This window comes from Arachis hypogaea, chromosome 12 (assembly GCF_003086295.3).
Source record: "Arachis hypogaea cultivar Tifrunner chromosome 12, arahy.Tifrunner.gnm2.J5K5, whole genome shotgun sequence".
Taxonomy (NCBI): Eukaryota; Viridiplantae; Streptophyta; class Magnoliopsida; order Fabales; family Fabaceae; genus Arachis; species Arachis hypogaea.
In genome coordinates, this window is record NC_092047.1 from 77,371,998 (window position 1) to 77,389,750 (window position 17,753).

General features: G+C 28.3%; 1 protein-coding gene across 1 annotated transcript; it reads left to right on the forward strand.

Moving 5' to 3' along the window:
- The first annotated feature begins 10,044 nt into the window (after positions 1-10,044).
- Positions 10,045-11,055, forward strand: LOC112730144 (uncharacterized). The gene is made up of 2 exons (XM_025780247.1): positions 10,045-10,125; positions 10,591-11,055. Exons 1-2 carry the CDS (start codon positions 10,045-10,047, stop codon positions 11,053-11,055), a joined length of 546 nt encoding a protein of 181 aa, XP_025636032.1.
- Positions 11,056-17,753: the final 6,698 nt, after the last annotated feature.

Here is a 17,753-nt window from a genome sequence, read left to right on the forward strand (position 1 = left end):
TTTTACTTTTGTTTTTATTTATCTATCTATCTATCTATATATTATATAATATATAAAAGAGATTAAAATAGTGTCATAGTAAGTAAACGGCATGAATTTTTTTTTTAATAAATGACATCAATACCAAAATTAGTTCGTAACTACGTAGAAAAAAATATACTTATATAACTACATTAGACCAACATAGTATTAAGCGAAAGCTTTTAAGTTTCTACTAATTTACCATATTATTGCTAAATTTAGTTTATAACAACAGAAAAAATCTATCTGCATAATTATATTTATACTATCATATAGAGTACATCTAAATAATAATTTTGGTATCAATTTTATAATTTTTTGCATCAAATTAACATTATATAAAAAAATATTATAGAGAACATTAGTTCATATAAAAAGTCTATATTTAGTATTGTATTTATATATCTTATTTGTTGAACAAATTTTATTTTATAAAAATCTATTATCAATTAATTAATTTATTTATGTTATGTAAAAGTTAATATTAATATTGTTACACAATGAGTAATTGACATCGTATAATTCTATTTTTTTTCTTTACATTGCCACTTTGCCAGACAAACTTACTTTCTATTCATAGCGATTCGATAAATTATTACAATTGCATTCGGTCTTAGTTATTTATAATTTCAATCATTAACTACACAATATATTCTCATTCATACTCACCCTCACTTTCCTCCTAGAAAATGTAATCATGGTCATAATATCTCAGCATCAAACTTCTATAAACTTGACTTAGGTCCAGTTTGGGTAACTTAATTAAGCTCTTTTTTGATAAAATAATTTAAATAATAAATGACTCTATTAAAAGTAACTTATAAATAAGTTATTTTGTGTTTGGATTTTTAACTCTAAAAATACTTATTTTATAAAAATGTGATGAAAAGTAGAAGTATTATGAGAGAAGTCATTTTTTTAACTTCTCTATAAGCTCCTAAATAACTTCTTAGAAAATTGCAATTTGGTTTTGAAAATTGCACCCGACATTAATACTACTACTTTTCATAAGTCAAAAATTAAAAAAAGTTACTTTCAAAGTTTTCCAAACGGCTCTTATTATACTTAAGTTATTTCATCAGACGGTACATTCTATTGATTCTATTGTTATTATTGTTGAAATTTAAAGTTTGTATTGCATACACAAATTTCAATTCATTCTTATTGGCTTTTACTTCAAATAAATTGTAAATATGTGTAAATAATGACCCAAAATTATAACACTTTAATTTTAATTTTGGTAGTTGTTCATGTATTTTCAACAAAGTAAGGTAGAATATATACATACGAAAATTTGTGGTACTACAATGCATAAAAAAACATGATACAACAACTCATTTAAATGTAATGATCAAATGGTTAACGAAGAATAATAGGAAAGATGAAAGAAAAAGATGAAATAATGAAACTTATTTGAATATAAATTGTTCCATTATATTTAAAATGACAAATAAACAACTATATTATTCCAATTAGAAAACTAACTTTTCATCTAACAACAAGTTTAATCACCTGTGTCATGTACATGATAAGATTGAAATTATAATTTTAAGTTGTTATGTTAAATTTTATTTTAATTATAATAATTTAATTAATAAAAGAATAACTTGTATGCGTTGTTTTTCTTTCTTTAATATAGTGTTAATTGTATTAACTATAAAATAGTTATTTAATCTACTTTTTTCAATAAATCAGGCATATATACTCAATATGACCATAAATAATCTAGTAATACTTAAATCTACCAACAAAGTTTTATATGTTAGTTTACTGTGAAGTAAGAAAATATCAAAATCAGCTCAAAATGACCCGTGCCATGCCATGCACGTGATAAGATTAAAATTATAATTTTAAATTATTTTGTTAAGATTAATTTAAATTATAATAATTTGATTAATAAAAATATAATATGTTATGATTTATTTGTTTTTTCTTAATCTAGTATTAAATATATTAATTTTAAAATAGTTATTAATTGGTTTTAGTAATCTACTTTCATCAATAAATCAAACATATATACTCAATGTGACCATAAATAACTTAATAATACTTAGACCCACCAACAAATTTTTATATGTTGTTTTACTGTCAAGTAAGAACATATCAAAATTAACTCAAAATAAATAATAAATTATTAGAGAATTCTAATGCACAAAATTCTCTAATAAACAATAAATAATTTAAATCTACTAAAAAACAACTCAACACTTTTCTTTGATGCCTGCAAAATATATACTTAAAATAATATTATATCAATATTAGCATACAGTTTTACAATCATCGACCGTATTTACTATACATGACTCCTTCTTAAAAATTATTCTACACACGTGTGCAGTCGGAAGATAAATTACTGGACTTTATTTGTCTAAATTATTATAATTATGTATTATTCATTAAATGCTAATTGTAATATTGTAATAAAATTATAATAAAGATATTTTTCTAAAATAATTTAGAAGAGAGAATAGTGCTTTCATTTTGGAGAAAAAATGAATTCACGAGGAATTGTACCTCACTTTTATTAGTTGATAATGTATTAAATATTGATTTTATATAATTATAATAAAAATATTTCTCTGAATTAGTATAATCATGCATTATTCGTTAAATGTTAATTGTAATATAATTATAATAAATATATTTTTCTAAAATAAATTTAGAAAAGAAAATAATGATTTTATTTTAGAAAAAAAATGAATTAATGAGAAATTAACCCCCCACTTTTATTAGTTGGAGAAAAATCTAGTTTTAGTATATTTTGTCATTATTATACATTTTTCTCTAATCATATATTCACCGTTTTCTTTTCTTTGTTTCAACATTTTGAACCTAGGTTTAACTTCTCGTAGTTCTCACTTCTTAGTTATTCTATTAGATGTAGTTGATAACTATTAAAATTCTTCGATTAATATAGGAGAAAAATATATTATTATATGATAGAATTAATATGAGTATATTTTATTATTAAATAAACAAAGTTAATATAAAATAAAATTATACATAAAAAAGCAAAAAAAAAAAAATTAAAATAGCAAAAGTGATAAAAATATTATTTTTATAATTTTATTTTGTCATTTTTATGTATAGAAGATTAGAAAATAGTAAATTTTTAACTAAATTAATTTATATTTGTTGTATTCAATTTAAATAAGTAATAAATTATCTTATTTTAATTTATTTCTTAAATTTATATATCATAAAAATTAAATCAAATAATTAATATACCTAATTTTAAATTGTGTGATACTTAAATATCTATTCAAATCAATTAGTTGATATAATTAATTCATCATAATGAATTGTCTTTAATGAGTTAAACAAAATAAAGTAGAAGCATGCTATGTTGATTCTATTATTAAAGGTAAAAATTCGATTTTTATATAATAGAATAGATAATATAATAGACGACGAGAAAGAGAAAGATAAACATTTTAGATTCTAAGTTGTTTTATTTAGATGTTGCAATGTGGGTATCACATTATTTTACTTATTCTACCCTATGGACCCTTTTGTAACTTTATTTCAGTATCAATGGAATTTCACTACCTTTGTGTACTAAATTAAAATTCAAAATGAAACTGAAAAGAAAAATAAAGAGTATAAAATTATTGATTGAAAAACACTCTAAATAATAAAAAGTCAAATTAATTTTAATATTAAATTAATTAATACGGTTTTAATTTTATATAATAGTTAGATAATAAATTAGTAAAAGCAAATAGAAGAATGACTTTAATTAGTATTTGATAAAATATTCATTTAGAATAATTAAAAAATATAAAATTATGATATTATTAAAAATAATAGATTTTTATGTTAAAAAAAATTATATTTAAATAAAATATTTATAAAATATAAAATTTAGAATAACATAGTTTCATAAACATTAATCATTGATCAATTATGAACTAACATAAAATTATAATATAATTTATTTATGAAAAAATAATCAATAATTAATATTAATAAATATAAAAATTATCTAAATACTTTGATCAAAAGTATGAGTGGTTAATTATTATTCATTATTAATAATATTTTGTTCATAACAAAAACTGAAAATATAATTATTCAGATTTAGATTTTAGAAAAATAAACGTATAAGTAACAAATGATATATTTTATCATGTATATTATAAATTAATTAATTAAACTAACTGATATAATGAATTATAATTAATTAATTGGTATAAATTATAATAAATTATATGATATTAAAAAAATAAAATGAATACAAAAAATACAAAAGAAATAGAAGAATAGAAGACTAAAATAAAATAAATTGAATGTGAGTTTTTTTTTTCTTTTTACAAATTTTATATCACATCCGCTTCAATAATAATAAATAAAAATACATCAACTTAATATCTAAGAGAAAATGATGAGATAAAATCATAACACAATTCTAAAATAAAAGTTTAAATTAAACCATAATATCATTGCACAACACAAATTAAAAGTAATTTCACACTACAATATACCACACAAATAGGTAAATAACTTAAGCTTAATTACGAATTTTTTACGGATTTTTTTTATTTATGTATACATGATAACACCATGGTCTATAAATGCTTAATGGATAATATATCATATATTGCTCTGAATGATGAGCACATGAGTTGAAGAGTGTGTGCTGATTTGTGTCCATGATAGTTGCCTTGTGACGACGCCTCATAGGAAGAAAAAGAATTGTTGTAAAAGCTACCCAACAAAAGAGTAATTTATAAATGAATAATATTTTCTTCTAGTATTTTTATAGTGGTAAAATAAAAACAGAAGGAATAAAATTTTGTATTTTTATATTAGAAATAGAATTTGATATTTATCCTAATAAAATTAAATAACTAATTAGCTATATTTAAATAAATAAAATAAATTAGATAAAAATATTTTTAAGAATTAACCAAATCAATTAGTCGATACAAATAATTAATATAATTAATTTTATTTGATTTATTGAATTCAAAAAAATAAATTAAAAATAATTGATTGAATTAATTAGTTGATATAATTAATTTATTATAATTGATTGGATTTAATGAATTAAAAAAAATAAATAGAAAACATAGGAGACAATAATTTTTTTAACTAAATTAATATGTATTTATTGTATTTAATCAGTATAAGTAACAAATCATTTATGTTATTATGTACCTTATAAATCAATGAATTAAAATAATTGATATAATAAATTATAATTATTTGATTGATATAAATTATAATAAATCGTGTGATATTTAAATACCTAATCAAATCAATTAGTTGATATAATTAATTTACTGTAATAAATTGTATTCAATGAGTTATAAAAAATAAATTAAGAAACACGCTAAGAAGTATCCCACGCTCATCATGAAGTACAGAAATTCAATTTTTATATAATAAAAATATACATTCTTATATATGTTATAGAAATATGATTTGATTCCATTAACTTGCTTATTTTTTTTAACTTGCCACCTATATTCAGCATGAAATTTTTATTTTTCTAAAATAAATTTAGAAGAGAGAATAGTACTTTTATTTTGGAGAGAAAATGAATTCATTAAAAATTGACACCTCGCTTTCATTAGTTGATAATGCATTAAATATTAATTTTATATAATTATAATAAATATATTTTCCTAAATTAGTATAATCATACATTATTCATTAAATGTTAATTTTAATATAAATATAATAAAGATATTTTTCTAAAATAAATTTAGAAGAGAGAATAGTGATTTCATTTTAGAAGAAAAATAAATTTATGAAAAATTGACACATCACTTCAATTAATTAGGAAAAAATACAATTTTAATATATAAAGTAGAAGTATATTATTATTATTATTATTATTATTATTATTATTATTATTATTATTATTATTATTAAAAATATTTTTGATTGATAATTGATAAGTAGTTTAATAATATATTAAATATGGATTTTATATAATTATAATAAAGATATTTTCCTAAATTAGTATAATTATGCATTATTCATTAAATGCATTCATTTTGGAGGAAAAATGAATTCATGAGAAATTCATACCTCACTCTCATTAGTTGAGAAAAAACTTAATTTTAATATATTAAGTAGATTATATAAATAGAAATACTTGCTAAGTATATATAAAAGAGGAGATATATAATTATATATAATATAATTATTATATATGTAACAGATATAAATTGTTATAATTATAGAGACTTACTATAATTATATTAAATTTAATTATGAATGTAAATAAATAAAAGTGATAATAATTAATATTATTTTTTTTCTTTTCTATATTTAATATTTACCGTAAATATAAAAAATATTGAGAAAAAAAGTAGATACTGACTTTATTTTATTTTATTTTACATCATGGATTTCTTTACTAAAATTAATGAAAGAAAAAAAATCTTTGTTTATATATCAATCTCAATCACAATAAATAAGATGAATCGATTGAGCAACTAACAAATTTAACGGGTAAATGTTATTTTCCATTTATGGAAAAAAGGAGGTAATATGCATGCGTATATTAATATAGAAAGAATATATACTCACAACTTTAAAATCTTCAAGAATATTCGATTGTATTATCCTTCAAACCAAAAAATTCATCCTTTATTTTCATTAAATATTTATATTAATTCAATTAGATGAGTGTTTTAATTAAAGAAAAGATTATTATTATTATTATTATTATTATTATTATTATTATTATTATTGAATAATAACGATAATTATCGTTATTAATATTAAATTAGTTATATATATATATATATATATATATATATATATATATTTATTGTTACTTCTACAATCGTGCAATAATATTTTCTTTCATTTGTTAACTAATTAAACTTAGTTATTTATATTAAATATATTTAATGATTACTAAAAATTAATCATATAATTATTATTATTAATAACCAATTTATATTTTTCTAAAATATTATTTTCTATCTTATTATTATTATTATTATTATTATTAATAATGTATAGGTCACTATAAAGATAATAACTTGTCACTAATAAAATTTTAGGATAATGAATAAAAAATAGAATTATATCAATATAATTAAAATAGTTAAAAATATTTCTGATTGATAATTAGGTTAATAATGCATTAATTATTAATTTTATATAATTATAGTAGAGATATTTTTCTAAATTAGTATAATTATGAATTATTCATTAAATATTAAGTATAATATTGTTATATAATTATAATTAAGATAATTTTCTGAAATAAATTTAAAAGAGATTAGTATAATTATAATAAAGAGATTATCTTAAATTAGTATAATTATGTATCATTGATTAAATATTAATTATAATACAATTATATCAATTAAAGATAATTTTTAAAAATAAATTTGAAAGAGAGAAATAGTGCAATCATTTTGGAGGGAAAATGGATTCACGAGAAAATGACACCTCACCATCATAAGTTGGGAAAAAAATTCAGTTTTAGTATATTAAGTAGATAGATTGGTATAAATTATAATAAATTATATAACATTTAAAAAGAAAATAAAATGAATAAGAAGAAAATAAAAATAAATAGAATAGATAGAAGACTACAATAAAATAAATTGAATGTGAGAGTTTTTTTTGGGTACATTTCATATCACATCCGTTTCAATAATAATAATAAATAAAAATACGTCAACTTGATATCTAAGAAAAAATGATGAGATAAAATCATAATACAGTTCTAAAGTAAAAGTTTAAATTAGAACATAATAATATCGTTACACAATACATATTGAAAGTAATTTCACACTACAATATACTACAAACAGGTAAATGACTTAAATTTAAATACGAAACATTTTTTATTTATGCATACATGATAACACCATGGTCTATAAATACTTCATAGATAACATATCTTATATAGTTCCGAATGATGAGCACGAAAGTTGGAGAGTGTGGTAGTTTGTGTCCACGATAGTTGCCTTCTTGCAACGACGCCTCATAGGAAAAAAAAGAATTGTTGTAAAAGCTATCAAATGAAAGATTTATTGGTAAACGAATGATATTTTCTTCTAGTATACATGGTCTTTTATAGTGGTAAAATGAAGATGGAAGGAATTAAATTTTATATTTTTATATTAGGAATAGAATTTGATATTTATTCTAATAAAGTTATTATTATTATCAATATAAATGGGTTAACAACTTGCCACTAATAAAATATATGTTCTCAAATTTAGATTCATGTACCACAGAAAAATACTATATATAGACTTTAGTAAAACAAAAATAAATATGTAAATTACCTATTATTAAGGTAATTTTTTAATAATGCATTAAATTTTGATTTGATACAATTATAATGAAGATATGTTTCTAAATTAGTATAATTATATATTATTTATTAAATATTAATTATAATATAATTATATTAAAGATATTTTTTATAAAATAATTTAGAAAAATTATTTGATATACGTGAATAGGGTAACAAAGATTTTTTATTATTATTATTACTATTATTGATATTATTATTATCATTAAAATTATTAAAAGTATTTTAATTGATAATTGATAAGTAGTTTAATAGTGCATTAAATATTGATTTAATATAATTATAATGAAAATATGTTGCTAAATTAGTATAATTATATATTATTAATTTAGTATTAATTATAATATAATTACAATAAAATAATTTAGAATAAAAAAAATTTTATTCGTTTTGGAGGGAAAACGGAAGCATGAGAGATCGACACGTCACCTTTAATAGTTGGGGGAAAACCCAGTTTTAGTATATTACTGTTGAATTAATGGCTAATTGTGATGAGAATAACAAATATATAATTGGTGGATTCTAATATCTCTATACTCTATACTACTATAGCTATGGTAACTAGAAAAGTATGGTTATCCTAAATCCTCCATTGTACATATTGTACAAATATTCTATTGGCTCCTCATATTTTTTTTAAAATTAAATATATTTTTTTAACAATACTTTTTAAAAAGCGGTTTTTAATTATAAAAATTCTTTAATTTTAAACACTTCTTAAATATTATAATCACCGTAACATGGTGATACTAAAATGATCTTATATAATTAACATTTTTAACAGTATTTTTTTTTTGTTTTTTGGTTGATATGGAGAAACTATTTTAGTACGTTGTTTCTTCCTATCATAACTCTCCTATCATTGAAAAACCCCAATTTCACTGCAGATAAGATGTGAAAGAACAAAATGTGAAAAAGCTAATCAAAGGCGTGCAGAGAGTACATTCAAAAAAAGAGATGTTAGAATTTTTCGAAAAATCTAAATCATAAGAAATAGTGGAGGTTTTACCTCGTACACTCATTTTCTATCTTCTCTTCCTTATCATTCCTAATATTTTGTAAGAAGTTCAAAAATTTATATTACGTGATAAAATATTAAAAATAAAAACTTTATTATAATGATAATAAATATATTATTATTTGAATTAAACAAATAATTGTCACTAATATATATATATATATATATATATATATATATATATTGTTACACATTAAAGTATATGTTCTTTTAATTTTGTTAAAAAAAAAAACGAAAAGTTGAATGTCATTTAAATATTTCCTGAATAGGGAAAGTATACAGAGCAACTGAATCAGAAACTCGAACATCTTCGTGCAATAGCGTCCTCGATGTGTAGTAGCTTTCATCAGATGTTGTGATTAGAATCCGACTAGGGTCGCTTATTTTGTTTTTATTTTTTAATTAATAAGAGTATTTAAATAATTTTATTTATTTTCGTCTCTGTATTTATCTTAACAAATAAGATATTAAAACATAATTCAATCTTACATATTTTACGCTAAATACAGTATAAAAACTTAATTTAGTTTATAACTTTTTGTATTTATCTTCTAGTTTCTGTCTATCCGTCTCAATCTCAATCTTCCTTTCAAACGCTATCTTATAAATACAGCGTCAACCATTTTTCCTTTCAAAATTTAAACCCTCTTTACTCATCTTCCTAAATGCTTACTAAAGCTTGTTCCATTGTTATATTAGCCTTGTGGATATGGCAAAGGGAAACAATGTTGCTCCTCATTCTCCTCTTGAGATAGCTACTTGTCTTTCTCTTGATCACAAGCTGGCCATGGCAAGTGTTATCAATATATATTAAAAATAGAAAATATATAATAAAAATTAATTAAATAATATATCTATTTATATATAAATGTATAGTAATTAATTTTAAATGTTAATAATATTTTTGAAAAAAAAAATATTTTTGAACTAAATTTTATTCTAACTAATATTATTTATTTGCAGTTATAATTAAATGTTATTTTTCTTTCACTGTATTCAAAATTACTATATCTATTATTAAATTAGAATACACTTTCTCTTATTATTATTAAGAAGAAGTTTCAGTACTTGTGCCATTAGGGTTAGTGTGCCATGAGGTTTTGTGTGCGCTAGGATTTTGTGTGCCTATTAAGGTTTTACCAATTGACCTACAATCACATTGACCATTCTGAGTGTAATTCAGAGAGGATTCCTTGTGAAAGAATATCTTGAGAGTGAGTGAAACAAAAACTATGGCTGCTGCTGATGTACGCAGAATTCTAATTTGTTGGGACCAAAGAGCGATGATGTGGTATGTCTGGAGGCAGAAGATGTTAGAGCCAGAATAGAAAATTGTTCTAAAAGCCTGATAGGTAGACTGATGGCAGATCGTGGATTCAGTGGAGGTACGATGGATGCAGCATTTGGTGCTATTTGGAATCACCCAGAAGGCCTACGGGTTAAAGCACATGGGGATAATGTTTTTCAATTCTTCTTTAACGATGAGTCAGATCTAATTAGAGTAGAAAAGGGTTCACCATGGTTATTCAAGCAATTTGTCATCCATCTAAAAAGATGGAATGCATCGAGAAAGATTGAAGATGAGGACTTCACCTTGATTCCAATCTGGGTGCAGATGTGGGGCATGCCAGAATTCTGTAAAACAAAAGAGGTAGCAAGGAAGATAGGGGAGCGACCGAGCGACTTGGAGAAATCATTGATGTTGCTACTTTTTCAATGAAAAGAAGGGAGGATAGGATTATGAAGGTTAGAGTGGTGCTCAACATTACAAAAATTCTAAAGCAAATCTATCAGAATTTATAGTCCAGATAAGTCGATATATGAGATACTGCTGAAGTATGAAAAAATAAGAACTTATTGCACTCTATGTGGCTTTATTAGATATGAAAATTGAATTTGTTCCAACCATAATGAATCTGCAAAGGAACAAGGAGAAAAAGAGAGCGATGGAGTGCAGAATTGAAGGCAGATCAAATCAGGTGGAGGGTCGAGGAGCAGAAAGAAAATTTCAATCCAAACCAGGCCAAGAGGGAGATAGGTCCAAACCACTACAACAAAAAACCTACACCAGTCAACCTCCTCGAAAGCTTTTCCAGACTTTCAATCAATGAACCAACCGGCAATACACCTAGTTTTAACCACCAAAACTCACAAACCCAAGCCTTAACACCTTCAGCAGTAGTCAAGCAAAACAATAGTCACAAATCAACACAAATGCACCATTCAAAGTAGCAAATACAACCTAACCAATTCCTTCACATAGAAATTCCAACATTATACCCAAATCCAACTAGCCACATAATTACCCAAATCCAACCCACATATACCCAAAATACATCACAACAATCCTACCCTGAACCAACTAGCCACATAATTCAGAACACCCAAGCACAGCCACAAATACAACCCACCAATTCCCTACTTCACATAACTGCAGTCGACAACAAAATAAGAAGAGAGGAATGCACAATAGGGACACCATGGGACTTCACATGCAGTTTTCATTTAGGAAGTAATAAGGGGCAGTCTGCAAGGAGTTATAAAAAACTTAAGCTAAAACATTTGGCTAGGAGAACAGAGGATAGAAAGAATGTACACCAGCTGATGGGAGCAAAAAGAAGCACTGGACAGTGGAAGCAGAGGCAGAACATGAAATAAATGGAGAGATAATGATGATAAATGCTAAACGGGAGCAGGGTGCCACCCCACAATTGGCACCCCTACGGTCATGAAGATGATAATGTGAAACTGCCAGAGTTTGGGAAAATTTCTGGCAGTTCACAACATCAAAGGGATGTCGATTTCCCATTCCCCCGAGATGCTGTTTCTCTGTGAAACAAAACAGCAGCCTCCGTATGTGGAGAGACAGTTTAGATTGTGTGATTTCTCAGAGTTTTATCATGTTGAACCTGTGGGAACAGTAGGTGGCCTATCACTAGCATGGAGAAATGGGACCAAGTGGAGATTATTCAGAGTGAGGAATTTTTCATTGCATTTTCAATAGAGGACAATGAACAACAAACCACATGGAAGATAGTGGGTGTGCATTTAAATAGCAATGATCTGATCTGGACTCAACAATTTGAGAGGTTGCTAGAAATATGTAGGAATCTCGGGGATAATTATATGATTTTTTATAGGAGATTTCAACGCATTTTAGCTACTCACGAGAAGGAAGGAGGTAGGAAGAAATCTGCCCAATCCATTTAAAGTTTCCAAGACTTTGTTAATAGGAGACAACTCTCTGATATAGGTTACATTGGAGAAAAATTTACATGGTGGAACAGAAGTTGTTAGGGGAGAGCTATTCGAGAAAGGTTAGACCGAGGGCTAATATCTACCAGACTCAGAGGGGAATATCCAATGGCAACAATCATGCACCTAGAAGATATCGGGTCTGATCGTAAATCTCTACTCTTGTGCTTAAACCCGGATGTTATTAAAAGTAAGCGGCATTTCAGATTCCAAGAAAGATGGTATGGTTCTGAATTAATTGACAAAATTGTGATAGAGGTTTGGAAGACACAAGTGATAGGTTCCTGGTGCACGAAATTGTGATCTCAGACAACGGCGCCAGAAACTCTGTACGCACGTCTTAATAAATCGCTTTTCATTCACAACTTCGATACAACTAACCAGCAAGTGCACTGGTTCGTCCAAGTAATAAACCTTACGTGAGTAAGGGTCGATCCCACGGAGATTGTTGGTATGAAGCAAGCTATAGTCACCTTGTAAATCTCAGTCAGGCGGATATAAAATAGTTATGGAGTTTTCAAAATTAAATAATAAAATAAGGATAGAAATACTTATGTAATTCATTGGTGAGAATTTCAGATAAGCGCATAGAGATGCTTTCGTTCCTCTGAACCTCTGCTTTCCTGCTGTCTTCATCCAATCAATCTTACTCCTTTCCATGGCTGGCTTTATGTAAGGGCATCACCGTTGTCAATGGCTACATCCCATCCTCTTGTGAAAATGGTCCAAATGCTCTGTCACAGCACGGCTAATCATCTAAGGTTCTTGATCATACTGGAATAGGATTCACCCTCCTTTTGCGTCTGTCACTATGCCCAGCACTTGCGAGTTTGAAGCTCGTCACAGTCATTCAATCCCTGAATCCTACTCGGAATACCACAGACAAGGTTTAGACTTTCCGGATTCTCATGAATGCCGCCATCAATCTAGCTTACACCACGAAGATTCTGATTAAGAGATCTAAGAGATACTCATTCAATCTAAGGTAGAACGGAAGTGGTTGTCAGGCACGCGTTCATAGGGAATGATGATGATTGTCACGTTCATCACATTCATGTTGAAGTGCGAATGAATATCTTAGAAGTGGAATAAGTTGAATTGAATAGAAAATTAGTAGTACTTTGCATTAATCTTTGAGGAACAGCAGAGCTCCACACCTTAATCTATGGAGTGTAGAAACTCTACCGTTGAAAATACATAAGTGAAAGGTCCAGGCATGGCCAAATGGCCAGCCCCCATGATCTAAGAACTAGGCGTCCAAAGATGTCTAATACAATAGTAAAAAGTCCTATTTATAATAAACTAGCTACTAGGGTTTACAAAAGTAAGTAATTGATGCATAAATCCATTTTTGGGCCCACTTGGTGTGTGCTTGGGCTGAACTTGAATGTTACACGTGCAGAGGCTCTTTCTGGAGTTGAACGCCAGGTTGTAACGTGTTTCTGGCGTTCAACTCTGGTTTGTGACGTGTTTCTGGCGTTTAACTCTAGACAGCAGCGTAGAACTGGCGTTCAATGCCCTTTTACGTCATCTAAACTCGGTCAAAGTATGGATTATTATACATTGCTGGAAAGCCCTGGATGTCTACTTTCCAACGCAATTAGAAGCGCGCCATTTCGAGTTCTGTAGCTCCAGAAAATCTACTTTGAGTGCAGGGAGGTCAGAATCCAACAGCATCAGCAGTCCTTCTTCTACCTCTGAATCTGATTTTTACTCAAGTCCCTCAATTTCAGCCAGAAAATACCTGAAATCATAGAAAAACACACAAACTCATAGTAAAGTCTAGAAATGTGAATTTAACATAAAAACTAATGAAAACATCTCTAAAAGTAACTAGATTCTACTAAAAACATACTAAAAACAATGCCAAAAAGCGTATAAATTATCCGCTCATCACAACACCAAACTTAAATTGTTGCTTGTCCCCAAGCAACTGAAAATCAAATAGGATAAAAAGAAGAGAATATACTATAAATTCCAAACTATCAATGAAACATAGCTCCAATTAAATGAGCGGGACTTGTAGCTTTTTGCCTCTTGAATAGTGTTGGCATCTCACTTTATCCATTGAAGTTCAGAATGATTGGCATCTATAGGAACTCAGAGTTCAGATAGTGTTATTGATTCTCCTAGTTCAGTATGATGATTCTTGAACACAGCTATTTTATGAGTCTTGGCCGTGGCCCTAAGCACTTTGTTTTCCAGTATTACCACCGGATACATAAATGCCACAGACACATAATTGGGTGAACCTTTTTAGATTGTGACTCAGCTTTGCTAAAGTCCCCAATTAGAGGTGTCCAGGGTTCTTAAGCACACTCTTTTTTTGCTTTGGACCTTGACTTTAACCGCTCAGTCTCAAGTTTTTACTTGACACCTTCACGCCACAAGCACATGGTTAGGGACAGCTTGGTTTAGCCGCTTAGACCAGGATTTTATTCCTTTAGGCCCTCCTATCCACTGATGCTCAAAGCCTTGGGATCCTTTTTATTTGCCCTTGCCTTTTGGTTTTAAGGGTTATTGGCTTTTTGCTCTTGCCTCTTGGTTTTAAGAGCTTTTGGCTTTTTCTGCTTGCTTTTTCTTTTTCTTTCTAAATTTTTTTTTGCTATTTTTTTTCTCTTTTTTTTTTTCTGCAAGCTTTGTTCTTTGCTGCTTTTTCTTGCTTCAAGAATCATTTTTATGATTTTTCAGAATATCAAATAACATGTCTCCTTGTCATCATTCTTTCAAGAGCTAACATATTTAACATTCTTAAACAACAACTTCAAAAGACATATGCGCTGTTCAAGCATTCATTCAGAAAACAAGAAGCATTGTCACCACATCAATATAATTAAACTAAGTTCAAGGATAAATTCAAAACTCATGTATTTCTTGTTCTTTTGAATTAAAACAGTTTTTATTTAAGAGAGGTGATGGATTCATATTCACTACTTTAAGGCATAGTTACTAAATACTAATGATCATGTAATAAGACACAAACTTAGATAAGCACTTATCATAGAAAATGAAAAACAGAGAATATAAGAACAAGGAATGAGTCCACCTTAGTGATGGTGGCGTTTCCTTCTTGAGGAACCAATGATGTCATTGAGCTCTTCTATGTCTCTTCCTTGTCTTTGTTGCTCCTCCCTCATTACTTTTTGATCTTCTCTAATTTCATGAAGGATGATGGAGTGCTCTTGATGTTCCACCCTTAGTTGTCCCATGTTGGAACTTAATTCACCTAGGGAGGTGTTGATTTGCTCCCAATAGTTTTGTGGAGGAAAATGCATTTGAGGCATCTTCGGGATCTCATGGTGATGAGCTTCCTGCGCCTCTTGAGCTCCATGAATGGGCTCTCTTGCTTGCTCCATCCTTTTCTTAGTGATGGGCTTCTCTTCCTCAATGGGAATGTCTCCTTCTATGAAAGCTCCAGCTGAGTAACATAGATGGCAAATAAGATGAGGAAAAGCTAGCCTTGCCATGGGGGAGGACTTTTCAGCCATTTTGTAGAGTTCAAGAGAGATGACTTCATGAACTTCTACTTCCTCTCCAATCATGATGCTATGAATCATGATGGCCCGATCCACAGTAACTTCAGATTGGTTGCTAGTGGGGATGATGGAGCGTTGGATGAACTCCAACCATCCTCTAGCCACAGGCTTGAGGTCCAGTCTTCTTAGTTGAACCGGCTTGCCTTTGGAGTCAATCTTCCATTGAGCTCCTTCCACACATATGTCCATGAGGACTTGGTCCGACCTTTGATTAAAGTTGACCCTTCTAGTGTAGGGGCGTGCATCTCCTTGCATCATAGGCAAGTTAAACGCCAACCTTACATTTTCCGGACTAAAATCTAAGTATTTCCCCCGAACCATGGTGAGATAATTCTTTGGGTCTGGGTTCTTACTTTGATCATGGTTCCTAGTGATCCATGCATTGGCATAGAACTCTTGAACCATTAGGATGCCGACTTGTTGGATGGGTTTTGTTAGAACTTCCCAACCTCTTCTTTGGATTTCATGTCGGATCTCTGGATACTCATTCTTCTTGAGCTTGAAAGGGACCTCGGGGATCACCTTCTTCTTGGCCACAACATCATAGAAGTGGTCTTGATGAGCTTTGGAGATGAATCTTTCCATCTCCCATGACTCGGAGGTGGAAGCTTTTGTCTTCCCTTTCCCTTTTCTAGAGGATTCTCCGGTCTTAGGTGCCATCAATGGTAATGGAAAAACAAAAAGCTTATGCTTTTACCACACCAAACTTAGAATATTGCTCGCCCTCGAGCAAGAGAAGAAAGAAGAGATGAAGAAGAAGAAATGGAGGAGAGGGAGATGGAGATGTGTTTCGGTCAAGAAGGGGAAGAGAGGGTTTTGTTGTGTGAATTTGAAGAAGAATGGAGGGCTATATATAGGGAAGGGAGGGGGGTAAGGTTTCGGCCATATAGGGTGGGTTTGGGTGGGAAATTGATTTTGAATTTTAAAGGTAGGTGGTGTTTATGAGGTAGGTTTATGGGGAAGAGTGGGTGGATGTGAGTGGTGAAGTGGTGATAGGGAAGAGAAATTGAGGTGATTGGTGAAGAGTTTTAGGGAAGAGTGTTTATGGGATTGTGTAAAAGAGGAGTGAGAAGAAGTGAGTGGAGGTAGGTGGGGATCCTATGGCGTCCACAGATCCTGAGGTGATCCTGTGGGATCCACAGATCCTAAGGTGTTCAAGGATTTATAATCTTGCACCAAATTAGGCATGCAAAATGCCCTTGCACACAACTCTGGGTGTTCAGCGCCAGATTGGTGCTTGTTCTGGGCGTTGAACGCCCATTTGTTGCCCATTTCTGGCGTTGAACGCCAGAACCATGCTTGTTCTGGGCGTTCAGCGCCAGCTCTTCTCCAGGGTGCAATTCTGGCATTCAAACGCCCAGATGCTGCCCATTTTGGGCGTTCAGCGCCAGAACCATGCTCTGTTCTGGCGTTGAACGCCAGCCAGATGCTTCTTACTGGCGTTTAAACGCTAGTATGGTCTTTCTCCAGGGTGTGATTTTTCTTCTGCTGTTTTTGATTCCGTTTTCAATTTTTATATTTATTTTGTGACTCCACATGATCATGAACCTAATAAAACATGAAAGAACAAGAAAAATAGAATTAGATAAATAAAAATTGGGTTGCCTCCCAACAAGCGCTTCTTTAA